Source organism: Ochotona curzoniae, unplaced genomic scaffold (genome assembly GCF_017591425.1).
Source record: "Ochotona curzoniae isolate NIBS_2020 unplaced genomic scaffold, NIBS_Ocur_1.0 scaffold_2453, whole genome shotgun sequence".
NCBI lineage: Eukaryota > Metazoa > Chordata > Mammalia > Lagomorpha > Ochotonidae > Ochotona > Ochotona curzoniae.
The window spans coordinates 12,061,628-12,079,890 of NW_024467094.1; the positions used below are offsets into that span (position 1 = coordinate 12,061,628).

The 18,263-nt window shown below is 44.3% G+C and overlaps 1 protein-coding gene across 3 annotated transcripts in view; it reads right to left on the minus strand.

Moving 5' to 3' along the window:
- VPS53 (VPS53 subunit of GARP complex) overlaps positions 1–18,263 on the minus strand; it is a 136,107-nt gene that overhangs the window by 62,252 nt on the left and 55,592 nt on the right. For all 3 annotated transcript variants that reach the window (XM_041000211.1, XM_041000210.1, XM_041000212.1), the window contains 3 exons: positions 17,835–17,978; positions 17,243–17,385; positions 13,365–13,506 (listed from right to left, as the gene is read on the minus strand). In XM_041000211.1, the coding sequence (XP_040856145.1) occupies positions 13,365–13,506; positions 17,243–17,385; positions 17,835–17,978 (429 nt within the window). The remainder of the gene's footprint in view (positions 1–13,364; positions 13,507–17,242; positions 17,386–17,834; positions 17,979–18,263) is intronic.

Below are 18,263 nucleotides of genomic sequence, written 5' to 3' on the forward strand. Positions count from 1 at the left end.
GTGTGAATGACTTGGTCAGGTGCCAGCGCATCTTCTGGAGATACCAAAAATAGAACAAGAGCAAAAAATAAAAACCACACCTGTGTCTGGGTTTTGGTTTAAAACACTTCTGTTTACAATCATTTAAACCATTTAATTCTTGGCCAGAAAACCTACATGTTGTTGTGTAGTTAGATACAGCCTCAGAGCATGAGGAAAGCTTAGTACTGATTGTAGTCATTAGTCAGACAGCGATTTCTTCGGTATCCCGGTGAGAGATGATATGGTCTGACAACCAAGCATTTCAAATTAAACACATTATGAATTTTGGCTTCTTTCTCTAATACAGGGGAGGGAGGGTGAGGGAAGGGAAATTCCTATTAAACTCATGGCTATTTTTAGAAATCAACATTTCTAAGCATTAGTTGTCATTTTTCAGAGTTGCTGGCATTACAGGGAGAGGGAAATAGTGAGAAGAGAAATCTAAGAAGCCTAAGCTTCAACAAAAACAACAAAAATGCACTAGAAAAAGGTGTTGGTATAGTGGTTCAGACATCACTTGGAAGGCCTGCATCCTTCATCAGAGTGCCTGGTTGAAGTGTTCGCTCCAATGCAGCTTCCTGCTAATGTGTACCCCGGGAGGCAGCAGTACTTGGGGGTCCTACACAGGACACTCAGATGGAGTTCAAGGCTCCAGGCTTCAGCCTGGTCCAGACAGGTTCTTGTGGGCATTTGGGAGAGGGAAACAGTGGATGGAAGGTCTCGGTGTGTCTGTCTGTCTCTGTCTCTCTCTCTCTCTCTCTTTCTCCCTTACAAATAAAACAAAATATATAAAAATAAAAGTTATTGAAAAAAATAAATGAGTGACCAGCATTACTTTACTGGCTGACCAGTTGGTTTTGGGCTCAAAAAAATGATCCGTGTCACTGGTTCTGAGTCCTTTGGTGCTCTGTAGTTGTGCAAAGAAGTCATCTGGCTGAACTGAAAGCTTTGTTCAAATCACTCAGTGGTTGAAGCAGGATTTGAATTCTAAAGCTAAGTATTCTGCATCTGTTGCTAAGTCTCTCAGGGCTGATACCACCTCATAATTACATGTCTATACCTCATTTTAAAAGCACAGAGTGTTACTGCAAAGAGGGACAAAAAGATGTTGGTCAAGTGGTTGAGGGTGTTCCCAGGCTCTAATCCAGTTGGTGTGAAGTGTCAAGGGGAGGTGGGCACTTGGCACAGTAGTGAAGATGCCACTTAGGAAGCTCATCCTGGGAGGTACAGATGATGGCTCGAGGACCAAGATCCCTGCCAGACATATGAGAGACCTGTAGTGGGTTTTGGGATCCAGACTTTAGCCTGGCCTGGGTCTGGCTATTGTAGGCATTGTGGGAATGAATCAGTGGATGGAAGATCTTTATCTCTTCTTCCAATAAATATTGTTAGAAGAGTCAAATGAATGGATCGCAGTAGTAAGAAGTAAAACAACAGGCATCATTGACAAAGCAGCGCTTATCTCCTGTGCCTGCAGTCTCATCTCTCTGCATTCACATGAAACTTCAGGGAGGGGGTCACGACACCAAAGAACTTCCAGAGCCTCTTCTAAGGGCACACACATTCCAAGTGAGGACCAAGTCAGCACAGGAGCAGTGATTCATTCCTCCATTCATCTACTTAGCAAACAGATGTCCTGAGCACTGCAAGAAAAGCAATGGCAAGACAGACCACTTCTGCCTTCATCAAGATTAGTCTGTGGAGAAAAGACAGGTCTCAAACAATGAATCACACAAGCATGCGATAAAGGACAGGGAGAAAACATAGCAGCTGTTATGGAAGGAAAAGATGCTTGAGCTAGATCAGAGGGGTGCTGCAGAGCTAAATACAACAGAGACTTCAAAAAGTTTTAACTATATCGGTGTAAAAACATTCTGAAATCCAGGAGCAGGATTTTCAAAACACACATTTCCCATAAACTTTTTAAGAAGTCCTCCTATTCAAGAGTTAGGGGAGAGCTCATATGGTAGGTGGGTGGGAACAGGGAAGGGGCAGAACTTTTCCGGCACAGGGAATAGCACATGTTTGCCATTTGTTCAAGTACGGACTGAGCATCTACTCAGTTCCAGGAACCTCCCCAGACAGTAGGGATGCAACTGAGTAAGACCGATAAAAAAGGAAAGAGCTGTGATACAAATAAAATTTAGGAGCTGGGATGGGCTGGGCTTGGGGTTGAAGCAGTGGGGAGGTGCTTCTCCAAAGAGGGTGACCAGAGAAGACCTCCTTGAAGTAATAGTTGGGTAAAAACCTGAATAAGCAGAGGGAGCCAATCAGGCCAAAATCTGGGAAACACAGCATCAGCAAGGGGCCCTAGTGCAAACGGTGGATAGAATGTGCTGAGTTTAAACACACAGAGGAACACAGGGGCATGCAGTAAGTGAAGCAGCAGCAGCCCAATCACCCAGTCTTTTGTGTGCCGGCTCACTCCCCAAATACCTGTAACAGGTAGGGTTGGGCTAGGAGTTGAGGCTAGGAGCTTCTGGAATGCCATCTAGGTCTCCCATGCAGGGTAGCAGGAACCCAATTGCTTGAGTATCCACACTGCCCTGAAGGAAGCTAGCTGGAGTTAGCAGTCGGAGCTGGGGGTCAAATCCAGGTACCATAATGTGGAATGCAGGTGTCTTAATAACTACATTAAACATCCACCCCGGTAAGATTATTTTCTTCTCATTACAGTTGGGCAGTCACTGGATGTTTTAAATAAGGAAGTGAAATGATTTCATTTGAACTTTAAAAATATACTCTAGCATGGCATTGTGGCACAACAGGCCTGCAGTGCCAACATCCCACATGGGCTCTGATTCAAGTCCCAGCTGCTCTATTTCTAATATAGCTCTCTGCTATTGGCCTGAGAAAAGCAGCAGAAGATGGTTCAAGTCCTTGGGCCCCTGGATAAAGCTCCAGGCTCTTGGCTTCAGTCTGGCCCAGGCGCAGCTGTCAAAGCCATTTTGGGAGTAAACTAGTGGATGGAAGATCTCTCCCCCCTTGTCTTTCCCTCTTTTCTGTAACTCTTTCCAATAAATAAATATGTATGTATTTTTAAAATCACTCCACTGCTATAGGAAGAATCAGTTATTATGGGGGACTGGATTAAACTGGAGATATGTAGAAAAAAGTAGCTGGGTTAAGGACATTTAGGAGATAGAGGCAAGAGGATCTGCTGAGAAGACATGAGGGTGAAGGATGGAGAGAGGAGTCCGGAAACATTCACTCTGTGACCCTGACAACTGGGAGGAGGGTGCTGTCACTACAGAGACAGGCATCCTCCCGCAACAGTGAGGGCCCAGGCCCCTGAGCACCTAGGTCCAAGTCCAGGGCCCACCACTGGGGTGCTGCTTAACTTTCCTAGTTTTCTTATTTGCAAGAAAGGATATTAACACCCTGCTCCCAGAGTTGTCACGAGGATCAAATGAGGTAATGTGTACAGCATACGAGATATAATGCAAACAAAGCAGCTTACAATACTGTCTGGCACCTAGGGGAAAGCTCAGTAAGCAGACACTTTCCTTAGTAATTGATAGGGGTGAGAAACTAATTGTTGTGCCTCTCCTAAGGAAGCGGCTTACAGAAGGGAAGCAAGTCAGGCTGCAGACCTACGTCTTAATGAGCACTTTTTTTTAAATCATGCAGACCTAAGTCTTATTTAAAAAAAAAAAAAAAAAAAACCACCACAAATACCTTGACTCTGTTTTCTCACGTCACTGGGATCTCTCCCAGAAATGAAAGCAAGAGACTAACTGACTTACAAATGAAAAGGTACTCTGAGTGGCTCCCTCGTCTCTAGCAGTCCTCAGCACACTGCACAGACCACCACCCTGTCAGTGCATGTTGTTTAGGAGACCCCGAGGTGTGGATATAGCTTCCTGCCATGTGCACAGCCACCCTGCTGCACATATGGCTTCGCTTGTGGTGACTGAACAAGCCTTTTCAGTGAGCAGTCGCTGGCACGGTGCAGCCCTCTGCGCCAGAGCCCTGTTGTCGGAGTTGGCCAGACCACACTCATTCCTGCTCTGCAGCTGTCGTAGGCCACAGAAAATTACTAGTTTGGGGTTTCGATTTTAAATAACTCTAATGACATATTCCATGAACTCTATTGCTGCCAAATGGAACTGAAAATTTGCCAATAAGAGGATGACATCCCAATTTAAAAAGCAACAACAACAAACCATTCTGTTTGCTCGGATGACAACAGATTTTACATCTAAACAGTCAGGTGAAAGTCTCCAGACATTGAATTAATTCCAACTGATGAAGTGTCATAGGGCTCTCAATACCTTCAAACAGTAAGAGACACAGGACAGCCAAGCTCTCTGATTCACTGATGTTAGGAAGAGGGAGTCTGATTTTAGCTAGGAACATGTCCATGCCTGAGTCGGCCTGCACAAATCCTTTTTTGAGGCCCTAGCTGGACACATCAAATTATCAAAGAAGGAACTCTTGAAATTTAAGACTTTTTTTCCTTCCCCCGGAGGACAAAGTTTTCAGTTATGAGATGAAAGGACCACAGTCTCTGCATTCCTCATTGGGTAAAGGCTTTCCCACAGCCCAGTTCTTGATGTGTCTTTAAAGAGGTGGCCTGAGGGGTTTAGCAGATAGTCACAACTGTAAACCCAGGACTACGCACACCTGGTGTTTACTATGTGGGACCAGTTCCTGCTGCCACAGGTGCTTATCTCACATTGTGACAGTAGTTATTACAGCTTTCTTACTCCTCCTAGACCATAAACGCCTGTCTGATTCCATTTTCTCATCATTCCCCTGGGTCCTAACACAATGATGAGACACTGGGAAATTTGTGAATAAATGCTGATCAGACGAAAAGTTCTCAAAATCCTCTTCAGAAATATGTGAAACATATTCTATTTTCTGTAAACAAAGTAAAAAGCCTACATATGAGTGTGCATGCATGTTTGTAAGACAGCACCTCAAAAATGTAACTGAAGGTATTATTAAATAGTATATAACTCTGAGAAGAGGGATTTGGAGCAAGCAAGCAAGAGCTTTCTTCTTTAAAATTTACTTGAAAGAAAGAACAAGAGACAGAGAGAGCTCCCATCTGCTAATTCCCTCCCCAAATGTTTCCAACAGCTCCCATCTGGGGACCAAACCAAGAGCTGGGAACATACTCCAGGTGTCTCCTGTGGGTAGCAGGAACCCGATCACATTAGTTCAGCCATCACTGTTGCCTTGAGACTCTACATTAGCAGGGAGTTGGAGTTCCAAGGTCTGAGCAGCTAACACAGACACTCACACACAGGACACAGGCATCTCAACCAGCACTTTCACAGCTAAGCAAAATGCCCTCCCTACTTAGATACTGGCTTTCTGTTTTCTTTCTTTTTAAAGATTTATTTCTATTTCAAAGGGAGATTTACAGGGATAAGGAAAGAGAGCAATCTTCCACCTGCTGGTTCACTCCCCAAATGGCCTCAATGGCCAGAGTCGAGTCAATTTGAAGCCAGGAGTTTCCTCCAGGATTCTGACTCCCTCATGGGTACAGAGTCCCAACACTTTGGGCCATCCTCCATTGCCTTTGCAGTCCACAAGAAGGGAGCCAGATCGACAGTGGAGCAGCTGGGACTCAAACCAGAGCTGATATACAGTGTCGGTGCTACTGCATGCAAAGGATTAGCCTGCTAAGGACAAGGACTTTAGCCACTAGGCTACTGTGCCAGCCCCTCGATCTTTCTTTTAAAACATTTTTTTTCTACTTGAGTTTTTAACAAGCTTTTTTTTTGGTTTTTGTTAAAAGAATATTTATTCTTGGTATATGTTTTCTATGTGCAGCTACCTTGTGATATGTGTCATTAATTCATTTATTTTTTTAATAACTGAATAATATTCAATTATATGGATATTCCAAAGTTTGTTTCTCCATTAATGGATATCTGAGTTATTTACACTTTTTGGCTATTGAAATAGTGCTACTATGGACATCTGTGCATGAAGCTGTTGCATGAATATGTTTTAAATTTTCTTGCAGAAACGTGAAATTAAAAAAAATAATAATAATCAGGAGTGGCAGTTAGCTAAACAGTCATGATGCCACTGAGGATACCACATCCCGTATCAGAGTGTCTGGGTTTCAGATCTTGGTCTGTTCCATTTCAGTTTCCTTCTAAAGCCCACCATGGGAAACAGCAGGTGACGGCTCAGGTATTGGGGTCCCTACCAGCCATGTGGGAAACCTGGGTTCAGCTTCTTGTTCCAAGATTTTGTCTGGTGCAGACCTGATAACTGGATCTGGGGAGTAAAGCAGCAGCAGACACCCTTTGTTTTGTTTCTGTCTCACTTTTTAAATAAATAAAATGAAAAACATTGTTTTAAAGTTTTAAGTTGCTTTTGCCTTTTTCATCTGGCAGTTACCCCTCTAATATTAGGCAGCCCTAAATTAACATATGAGAATGACTGTCTTATCTGATTCTAATAAAACATCACTAATATCAATAGTCAGTGTGAAGAGAGACCAAGCTGTTGGACTCCCAACAACCTATAAGAATTCAGAAAGTAGGGTCTGGTGTGGTAGCTTAGTGGCTTCAGTCCTTGCCTTGCATGCCCGGAACCCCATATGGACGCCAGTTTTAATCCTGGCTGCTCTGCTTCCTATCAAACCCCCTGTTTGTGGCCTAGGAAAGCATTGAGGATGGACCAAGGACTTGGAACCCTGAACCCACATGGGAGACCTGGGAGAAGCTTCTGGTTCCTGGCTTCGGATTGGCTGAGCTCTAGCTGTTGCAGCTACTTGAGGAGTGAACGAGCAGATGGAAGATCTTTTGTTGTGCCAGTTTTTTGAAACCCCCAGATAATCATCAAGTCTGAAGTCGGTGCTGAGGCAAAAAGGTGGTTTATTCAGGTTAGCCTAGGTCTCCCAGCCACCTCCCCCAGCCCAGCATGGCTGGGCTGGGGGAGGGGCAGCCACAGCCGAGGCTGCAAGGATCCACAAGGAGGACAAAAGAAGTGGGAGCCAGAAGAGCCAAGGGAAGGCCCGAGAGCCCAAGCCCCCCAGTTCTTATACATTTCAGGCTATTAATTATGCAGTCATGACTTAGCAGGCTTCTATTGGTGGGTTTGAAACAAGCAACTTTTAAAAAGTACAAATCGATGAGCTATTGGGCTGTGAATCTTATCAAACACCAGGTACCTCCTTCCTGAGGAGTGGTCTGCCTACGTGACCTGCCAGGTGTCCTGCCGGGTGTCACGTAGACTATCAGGCCTGAGGTTCACACAGCCCCTAGCCAAGCCATTAAGGCAGAATCACAAAAGGCAGAAAACGCCTAGGTTCTTCACTTTCTTTCTTTTTAAGTATATAATTCAATAGCACAAGAAAAGGATTTCCAGTGTGAACAAAAATTTGTTCAGAAAAATGTTCCTGTGAATGTATAAAATTTTTAAAAAGAGAACGGGTTCTACAAAAAGGACTGATTAATCAGGAATATTCACAATAAAAACTGACAAATTATTTAAAATGTAAGAATAGAAAATCAAAATTATATTTACATATCATATATAAAAATGAACCTAAAACTGATCAAAGATAGAAATGAAAGATCTAAAAAGGCAAAACTGTTAGGCAGAAACAATGGCAAATCTTGTGGCCTTGAATTGGACAACAGTTCTTCAATATGTCATTAAAACATAAGCAACAGCAACAATAAAGAGTAAAATCTGGCCTCATAAACTAAAAAACTGCCCAGGCTGTGGAACCTCAGGGAAACCATGGTGCAATCAGGTTGTTCTACAGTTTAACTTGACAGAATTTGCCCCCTGTGGCAGCATCTGCCAGCTGAGTCTGAGGCAAAGCCCAACCAACTCACACCCATTCTGGCTTATGCATGCACCGGTAGGAACAGTCAACCCAGCCCGGTTTCCCCCTGATCCAGCTCACATGAGGCCAATAGGTGTTGTAGCTCTGCCTGGCCTGATCTGCCCTCATCCCAACTCTCATGCTCACTAGTGGGAGTGGTAGTCCAGCAAGGGAGCCCCATGTAGCTCCCTCCTGGGTTCTCTCTCTCCTTCTCTGGGTCTCATGTGTGCTGGTTGGGTGCTGTGGCCCCATCTAGCATGGCCTGCCTCACCTTGGCATTTGCCAGTGGGAGCTGTAGCCTGGCCCGACCTGGATGGCCCCAACTCCACCAACCCCTAGTCTTGGCCCTCATGTGAACTAGCTGGTATTGTGGCTCAATCCAGCCTGACCCACATACTGTTCTGGTGCTCAGCTTTGCCAGTGGGTGATACAAACTGGGCCAAGCTGGCTTGTCCCTGACCTACACCAAATGTAAGCCCATGGGTACCATTTATTGGCCTGGTCTGGGCTGCTCCCTTTCGTGGTTCTTGTGCTCACATGTAAGAACTGTGTCCCGAGAGGAGTTGCCAAGCTCCTCCATCAGAACCTCTCCCAATAACTTGCACACACTGGTTGGTCCGTGGGCCAGCCCTACTTAGTCCATCTCCTGTCCTAGCAGTAACACTGGCCTTTTCTGACCAGCCTTCTCCCATTCTAGGTCTTACTGTAGGTGATACAGCCCAGACAAGCCTGGTTCACACATAGACACAGCTCACACAAGGCTCAATTGGGACCGAGACCTAGCCAGCCCTACCCTGGTTCTCATGAGCACCAGTGGATGCTGGAGTCTAGCCCAGTATGGCCTGCCCCAGACCTAGTCCACATTTTTGCTGAGGGAGACTGCAGCCATGTCCAGACTATACAACAGCCCTCACTGTGGCCATTGCACTCAGCAGTGGGAACCACAACCCAACCAGGGTGTCCCCTTTGCTCCCCAGCCAGGCTTGTTCCCAGCCATAGCTTCTGCACCTGCCAGTGACAGCTCTGACCCAGCTTGGCATAGTCCCTAACCTGTCTTGGCCTTTGGCTTTGTATGCTGTAACCTGATCTGCCCCCAGTCTCAACTTTCTGTGGCAGTTTTCTTCCTCAAGTAACAGATACAGAACAGGACCTTGTAACACTTGTGAGGGCCAGTATGGTCATCACCAACAAGACTCTGTCCTGCAGCCTTTTTCACACTAGAGTTCTTTTTTTTTCTTTAAAGATTTATTTATTTTTATTGGAAAGTCAGACATACAGAGAGGAGGAGAGACAGAGAGGAAGATCTTCCATCCATTGATTTACTCCCAAGCAGTCACAACGGCCTGAGCTGTGCCAATCTGAAGTCAGGAGCCAGGAGCTTCTCCCAGGTCTCCCACAAGGGTGCAGGGTCCCCAGGCTTTGGGCCGTCCTTGACTGCTTTCCCAGGCCACAAACGGGGACCTAGAATGGAAGTGGGGCTGCCAGGATTAGAACCAGCACCCATAAACGACCGAATGTGTGCAAGGCGAGGACTTTTGCCATATCACAGTTCTATCTGATCTCTAAGTCACACTGGCTAGTGAGGAGAAATCAGTGACACTCTCACCCTCATCCTCAATGCTGCATAGCCAAAGTCTCCAAGGACTTCAAAGGTTCTGAGTGACAAGGTGAAATGAGTGGCTTTACCTAGGGACAGGGCAGCAAGGGAGTGAGGGGGTGGAAATCTCTAGCCAGCCCTGTTCCTTGGCTGACTTCTTCCTGCTGCATGATAAATGTCCAAGCAATTCACTATCTTTATGAAACTTGGCATGTATTAAAGGGAAACAAGATATACTCTCATAATTTCATAGTTTATTCTGATACTCTGAAACACAACAGTGGCCAAAAAAGACTTTCAAAAAAGCATGTATTGGAAGCAAGGCAGCATGGGGGACAGACTGAGGGGCAGCACATGTTCTTGTGGGGAGCCGAAAAGAGGAGGATCAGGGTTGCCTCTTCCTGGTGCTGTGTGTTGGCAGAACAGTCAGTGGCCACAAAGACTCACCAAGTCCCTGCTGCTGCTGCTGCAGAATAAGGGTAAAGAGATGTGGTTGAGTGGCCCGGCACAGCAACCTAGCAGGAAAAATCCTTGCTTTGCAAGCACCAAGATCCCATATGGGCACTGGTTCTAATCCTGCCAGCCCTGCTTCCTATCCACCTGCCTGCTTGTTGTCTGAGAAAGCACTCGAGGACGGCCCAAAGCCTTGAGACCTTGCACCCTTCTGAGAAACCTGGAAGAAGTTTCTGGCTCCTGGCTTCAGATTAGCACAGCTCAGGCTGTTGTGGCCACTTGGGGAGTCAATGGACGGAAGATCTTTCTGTCTCTTCTCTCTATGTCTAACTTTTCAATAAAAAATAAATAAATCTTAACAAAAAGAGAGAGATGTGGTTGGGGGCAGGCATTTAGTCCAGCTGGGAAGATGGTGTACATCTCATCCTGCAGTACCTGGGTTCAATTCCTGGTTCTGGGTCCTGACTCCGGTTTCCTGCCACTGCAGACCCTGGAAGGCAGCAGTGATGGCGCAAGCAATTAGGTCATACGTACACGGGAACATTAAGTCAAGCAACATACATGGGAAACCTGGATTGTATTCCCAACTCCTGGCTCTGTCTCCCCTCCAGTTCCCATGGGGGAGGCTTTTGGGTGTGCTGCCCTGGCCTGCTTTCTGCCTCTCAAATAAAATCATCATCATCATAATAAAGAGAAGAAGGCACTCAAAGCAAAGTGATGACAGACATCAGATTCAGTGTAGACAATCACCTAACAGAGAGAGCATTCTCCTCCCCCAACAGAGTGAAGCCACAGTGAACTGGCTTTTAAGACCTGGCCCACCCAGCTGATGAGGTCATTAGGGTTCTGCTCTTTTGAAGGGAAAATGCTTGAAACCCATGAGAGGACCATTGTTAGCACATGTGATGATACCAAATGATTGTCAGGTCATGGTAACCAGGACCAAAAAAAAAAAAACCCAGTCCTGGGGAAGAGGTTGAATTAAAGAAGTGAGATGATTGGGAGAAGTGTGTGGAACAGATAGCTAAGCAACTGAGTGGGGCTAAACAAAGAGCTCACGGGACTCAGCACAATTCTCCGGCCCAAGATCTATAATGTGAGCAAACTTGACAGGAGATGATTGTAACAACAAAACAACTGGAGAGGAGATTCACAAACCAGCAAGATCTCAAACACGGCAAACCAAAAAGAAATGGATTGGGAAAAGAAGTTCAGGTCTTCCTGGCTGACCACTGACCACCGACACAGACCACAGCATCTGCCTAAGATGTAAAACTCTAGCCCAGCAACTTGGCCCTGGCTGAACGGATAGAGAGACAAGGGTGTGCTGTCCTGAGAACAAGCCCGCCGGTCCCGTCCCACTTAGATGGAAGGTGGTTGACAGTAGATCAGTCACCACTTTGACAGTCCTGTTTTCTCCAGAACAGCATGGTCTGTAGACTGTACCAGAGCCCTGCCAGTTTTTCCAGGCCTCTCCATGGTTACCCTGCTCAGCAGCTTCAGCTTCTGGTCTAAAGGAGGTATTTCCTGCCCATCATTACCCTAGCACTTCTGATCTTTGGAGGATTTTCTTGGACAGATGAGAATTCTGGTGTGTATTGGGACAATTTCAAACTGACTCCGATCATGAGACACAAGGAGACCACTTGATCCCTAAGTGATTCTATAGTTTCCTAAATTACAACAAAAACCATTGGGCAACAGTATCCGGCGAAAGGAAGAAAACAATGGCTCAAAACAGGGAGTTTGCATGAATATTCATCAAGCACCCTTCTTTAGGAGTCATTTCCCACCCAGTCAGCTGGACAACTGACTCATGGAGCTGCCCTTGTGCTCCACTGACCCTGCCCTGCCAGAGGCCATGGGACCTCTGGGGGCTGCTCCCAGTGCAGGGCCTGTGGGACATTTTCAAATCTTGGTACTGGATCTCAGGAGGACTGATTCGGAGCTGTGTTAGTCTTTGACACAGTGCCAGCCGCATGCAGTAGGTGGGCAGAGAGGAGAACCAGTGGGAGGAACCAGGTGAGAGTCAAAGCTAAGCACGCACTTCTCAGTAGAAACACAAGCTTTGTTCAACAGTATTTCTGCTATTTCCTTTTGCGACCTGCATTTTCTTTAAGGACATTCTCATCTGTTTTGTGGCTTCTTATCCTTGATACTGCAGTTGTTTTTCTGAAGGATTGCCTTTTTCTTACAGGTTTTTAGGAATTCTTTATATACACACACACACATATATATACAACTATATATACCTATATATATCATTAGTCTTATAAAGCTAAAACTATTTTTTAATCCTTTAATTACGTGTATCACCTTTCCCCTTCCCCCAAATCAATTTTGTCCTTTTTATGCTGTCAAACTTTTGAGTACGTATCTTTATAACTTGTGGGTTTATGTCTTGGTTATTCCTCACAGCACTGTTATTAAAGGATTGCCCATTCCTCTCATGTCATACAACAGGTGGCTCACTACACTACAGCAATGCCAGTGCTGGACTACAAGCTTCTCTTCATTTCTCATCTAAAGATTTTACTACCAATCATGTTGCTTCTCTATCAGAGCTTTATGAAAACAAATCTATTTTCTATAAAACATAGAAATGTGGCTTCTTCATGGGTAACAAATGTGAAGAAAACATGCTGATATTTTAACAGTGAGCATTGGCCTCCAAATCAAGAAAGTCTTCAGAAAGACACTTTAGGCCTAGTATTTGATTACACAGAGATTAAATGAAATTTTCTTCTATTTATTCATTTGATAAGCAGAGAGAGAGAGCAAGAGAAAGAGAAAGTGTTCCAATCTACTGGTCCATTCTCCAAACGTCTGCTGTGACTGGGAATGGGTTAGACTGAACCTGGGAGTTGGAAACTCAACCCTGGTCTCCCTGGCTATTGGTGGCAGAAATGCAACTCCTTCAGCTATCACCTGCTGCCTTCCAGGGCCTATAGGAGCAGGAAGTAGAGTGAAGTCAGTAGCCAAAGCCAGAAATGTGGACACTATAATTCACATCTTAGCTGCTGGCCAAACATCCATTCGGGTTTAGTATTTTTAACCAGCAATACCACATTCTATCATTCCAAAGGAGTGGGGATAATTCCCAGACACGTGTGAGTTTGACAGAGACATGCTGAACTGGTTTGCTCTCCAGGAAAGATAAACGGTAAACACTTAAGTAACAACATATCCTAATTATAATTAACTCTGAATAGCTGATAAAGTGACACTGAAGAAGTGAGACCTGTATGACGCACAAAATTACCTGTCTGTAACATATCAATACTTAGCTAAAGATAGGACATTATAAAAACACGAATAACTACATGATACACCAACAATAAAACCATAGAGAGTATTGTCACAGTAACTCATTGAAATCACTAGAATAGGGCTTAAGCACCTGAGCCTACAGATGATTTCACTGTCATTGCAAATCATGGAAACACAATGGCGCAGCCATGAGGGTCCAGCCTCCCCAGAAACTCTTACCACGTTTCCATCTGTCAGGGTACAGCCGGAGAAGCGCTTGGCAAGAAATCCCTCAAAGTTTGTTGTTCTCTGAATGGCAAAAAGAAGCAATTTCACCTCGATTTCCTTGGCTCTGGTACGCATAATCTTGGCAAGTTCTGTCCTTGAAAATAGAGATGAGAATGTTGTCAAACCAATCATTCAGTCAAGATAAGTCAGTCACAGAGAGATCTGTCATCTGCTGATTTATCCCTTAAATGACCACAACAGCCAGAGCTGAGATGGTCCAAAGCTAGGAGCCAGGAGCTTCTAATGGGTTGCCTATGTGGGTACAGAGTGTAAAGAACTGGGCTATCCACCACTGACTTTCCAGACCACTAGTAGGAGAGTGAATGGGAAGTGGAGTACCTGCGACTTAAACCAGCAGCCATACGCAATACTGGTGCACAGGTAGGTAAAGAATTATAGCCCGATAAAATTTAATTTAGCAAATAGTAACAGCAAGATATTAACAACAGCTAATAATAAAATTGAAGATATTAATAAAATTAAAGTTTATGAATTTCCCATTAATGGAATTTTCCATTTACTATTTTTAAGCTGCGGTGGATTGAAGATAACTCAAACAGTGGAAAACAAAATTGTGGGTAATGAGAAATTAAAATACATATTCTAAAAGATTTGCATAGTGAAATTATCTGCCAGTAAAGAAAAAAATCAAGGACTATAGATGCTAATTTGTCACTAATATGTAAACTGGTCATGTATTTTGGTCTTCAAAAATGTATTTATTTATTCATTCATTGAAAGCCAGAGAGAGAAAAAGACAGGAAACAGATTTCCCCTCTCTGATTTTGCATCACAAATGCCCACAGCAGACAGGCTAGGGCCAAGCCAAAGCCAGCAGCTGAGAACTGTATCCAGGTTTGCCATGTGGGTGAACCACCACCTGCTGCCTCTAAAAATGTGCATTAAGCAGAAGATGGAATTAGAAGCAGAGCTAGGACTCAAACCCAGCTACCACGATCTGAGAGAGGAAGGTGGCCCAAGTGGTGACTTAAGCACCATGATAAAGTACACTCCAGGAAAACATATAGGACTATGTTTTCAATAATTTCAAATATGAGGCACTTATTCAATATTTCATTAAAATATGTAAACCCTATATTATCTCACAAATCATTACTTACTAAATCACAACATCCTCTCTTACAAAGAGCTCAGTAACTGTCTCTTCAACCAGAGAGCATAAACCGTAGAAATACTGATCCCAGTGAGAGCCTAGGAGTCTACGTGAAGGAAAGCTTAGGTGTTACTTCAGTGTCGTTTCAGAATCTAAGTTATTAGGGGACAGTAATATGTGAGTTTTTAACAAGTATTAACTTATCATCTTCCCACACAAACAAACGACAAAATCAAACAAAGAGCTTTGAGTTTATTTGAGAATGATCTATCTGTAGGATTCTTGCCAAAATGCTAACAATAAAAGCTTGGCAGCAACACCACCATGAGCTGAGACAACAATAGCGTACTGATGCCCAGTCTTTTGCAGGCTTCACTTCTCACAGAGCTACTTTGCACGTCTGCTAAACTATGGGCCAAAGAGGATTAGCTAACATTTTCTCAAGGAAGTCATTCTTCTCTTTGATAATCAGGATTGAGAAGGTGACGATCACAAGAGACCTTGAATTTGTTCCTAAAATGTTATCTCCATTCAAGGTAGCAAACTTGCTTCCTAACACAATAACCACACCAAATGTATATATGATACAGGGGTGAATGTTAATACAAACTATGGACTGAGTGACAATGTGTCACTGTAGATTTATCAAGTGCAACAAACGTACCGCTCCACTGGAGGATGCTGATAATGAGTGAGACAGAGTACATGGGAAATCTCTGACCTGCTCAGTTTTGCTGTGAACCTAAAACTGTACTACATAATAAAGCCTCTTTTAAAAGAATGAAGTCAGTATACTTTAAAACCTCTTTTTTTCACAATACAAGTAGAATCTACAATCTGTACCTTCTATGGCTTTAAGGGGAAAAACCGCCATGAATTATGCTAAGGTAGCTGACCTTTTTATTAACCTTGTGTTAGATGTAAATCTGTATAATTGGAAGGGAATATATAGGGATATTCAAAGACTTTATGGAAAGTACGTATTATGAAGAAATACACCTTGATTTTCAAAAAAATGTCTATTTCAAAATAAATGTATTTTTATTCAATTTCCATGGGCTTTTTGAAATATTCTCACATAACTAACAAGAACCAGTTACCACCACTGTTGTTGCGTTTGCTGCAAATAAAGGATAAAAATTCCAGGGACGAGAGTTTGGCACGGGGTTAAGGTGCTGCTGGGATGCCTCAAGTGCCTAAGTTTGAGACATAGCTCCGTTTCCAATTCTAGTTCCCTGTTGGGCAGCAATGATTGCTCATGTTTTTTGGGTTCCTATTATCCATATTAGAGACCTGGGCTGGATTCTGGCTTCAGCCTGGCCCAGCTCTACTCATTCTGGACTTTGGGAGAGTAAGTTGGAAGAGGTAGGATCTCTCTCTCTCGCTCGCTCTCTCTCTCTCTCTTTTTTTTTTTTAAGATTTATTTTTATTATTTTTTTATTGGAAAGGCGGATATACAGAGAGGAGAGACAGAGAGGAAGATCTTCCGTCCGATGATTCACTCCCCAAGTGAGCGCAACGGGCCAATACTATGCCGATCCGAAGCCAGGGGCCTCTTCCGGGTCTCCCACGCGGGTGCAGGTTCCCAAAGCTTTGGGCCGTCCTCGACTGCTTTCCCGGGCCACAGGCAGGGAGCTGGAAGGGAAGCGGGGCTGCCGGGATTAGAACCGGCGCCCATATGGGATCCCGGGCATGCAAGGCGAGGACCTTTAACCACTTGCACCACCGCGCCGGGCCCTCTCTCTTTTTTTTTTTAAGATTTATTTACTTTTATTAGAAAGTCAGATATACAGAGAGGAGGAAAGAGAGAGAGGAAGATCTTCCATCTGATGATTCACTCCCCAAGTGACTGCAACGGTCAGAGCTGAGCTGATTCAAAGACAGCAGCCATGGGCCTCTCCCAGGTCTCCCACATGGGTGGCAGGGTCCCAAGGCTTTGGGCCGTCCTCCGCTGCTTTCCCAAGCCACAAGTAGGGAGCTGGATGGAAAGCGGGGTTGCAGGGATTAGAACCAGCACCCACTTGGTATCCCAGCACGTTCAAGGCAAGGAATTTAGCTGCTAGCCCACGGTGCCAGGCCCCAAGTATCTCTCTTTTTCTTTGCTTCTCTCTGTACTTTTCATATAAATAAAAATGAAGTAGTTTTGTTCTAGTTTTACCTCTTTCATGTATACACTGAGCTAACCTTTTTGGGCTGTAATTCTTCAATTTGGCCAGGGCTACGTTCATGGATATTGTAGAGAAGGTAAGTGAGAAACGATACTCAAAATGCTTAGAACACTCAGACATCAGTATTAGTAACCACTCAGAGACCATAAATACCATATTGGAGGCGGTCAATTCATGAACAAATATTTCCTAAGTGTCTGCCAGAGTAACCTCCTGTCTCTTGGGAACTATCTATCCAGCATGTCAAACAATCAAAATGATGGATGTATACACAGCACACTGATACCTGCAAAACAGACACAGGGGGAAACATGAGGGTGATGGATCACTATTGGTAACTCTCGGTGATGAATCGTAAGTTGGTAGAGAAGGGAAGCTTAATTAGAGATAAGGGCTATACCAGAGCCAAGTTCTGTACCAAGAAAGAAAGAGGGTGACCCATATCAATCATCTGATACAGTTTGGACAAGGCACCCGAATTCGCAGAACATCATGCACCATATTTGAAGATTCAGTTAGCACTAGAACCAGAGGGCGAAGGAATCTACCTTGTCACGTGGCAGAATTCTACTGCAATCCTCTCAGTCATGTACCACTCACGTGGAAACATGCGGCCATATTTCTCTTCATAGTCCACAAGCTGGCGCTTTATCCAGGCGTAGCGTCTGTCAATTTTGTCCAGCCAGGCAACCTCATGAAGGTAGGGAATAAAAACCATCCTAGTGCTTAGAACAGGTACTGATAGTTTACAAAAGCAAGTACAAATTCCAAAACAAGAAAAAGACAACCGATTTCTGTATTTCTCACAGTGTTAAAGAATCTAGGCTACCTTTCTGATGTGTTCCACAGGTTTTTAACCTGGGGTCCAGAGCTGAACTTCAGGGGCCTGTAAGTCTCCCAGAAGTGTGTGTGTCAGCTTTATGTCTACGTGCAGTCTGGGAAGAAGGCGTGTAGCTTACTGCAGAGAGTCACTGACTTCACAAAGAACTACTGAACTGGAGAGTCCACTCCTAGGATTCATGGTCAATAATCACCACTGGAAGACAGCGTGCTGATAAAGTATAAATCAGTAGGCCTGACAGCCTTCATTTTTCAGTAACATTCAAGTGTTAAATCGGATCTCATTTGGCCAATACTTACATCTTGATTTTCTTGAAAAAGCACTAGGTATTCTGACAGATGCTGTTTAATAAACTTCTTGATGATTTCCTGTTTGATTCTAGGGTCCAAAATATTAGCAACCAAGCATGCATCTCGTAAGACGTTGCTGGGTCCTCCAGGCCTCTGGGAAAACAAACAACATGCACCAGTTCACAAGCCCGAGGCGATCTCTAAATCTCACGCTCTCCGACAGCTGCTGCTGCTTGTTGCTCTCACTCTGTTATTGTTACTCCGACTCCCTTGACACTCATTCTCCCTACTGTAGATGCATATTTTAGTTACTGGTTCCTCGATGAAAGAATCACTGAGCTGGTCTCACAGAAGCCAGCATAATAACCACCCTATGAATCAGCAATGAGACAGCTTGGAAAACAGGGCCAGTAATGACTGTAGGGAATTCTACTTTCT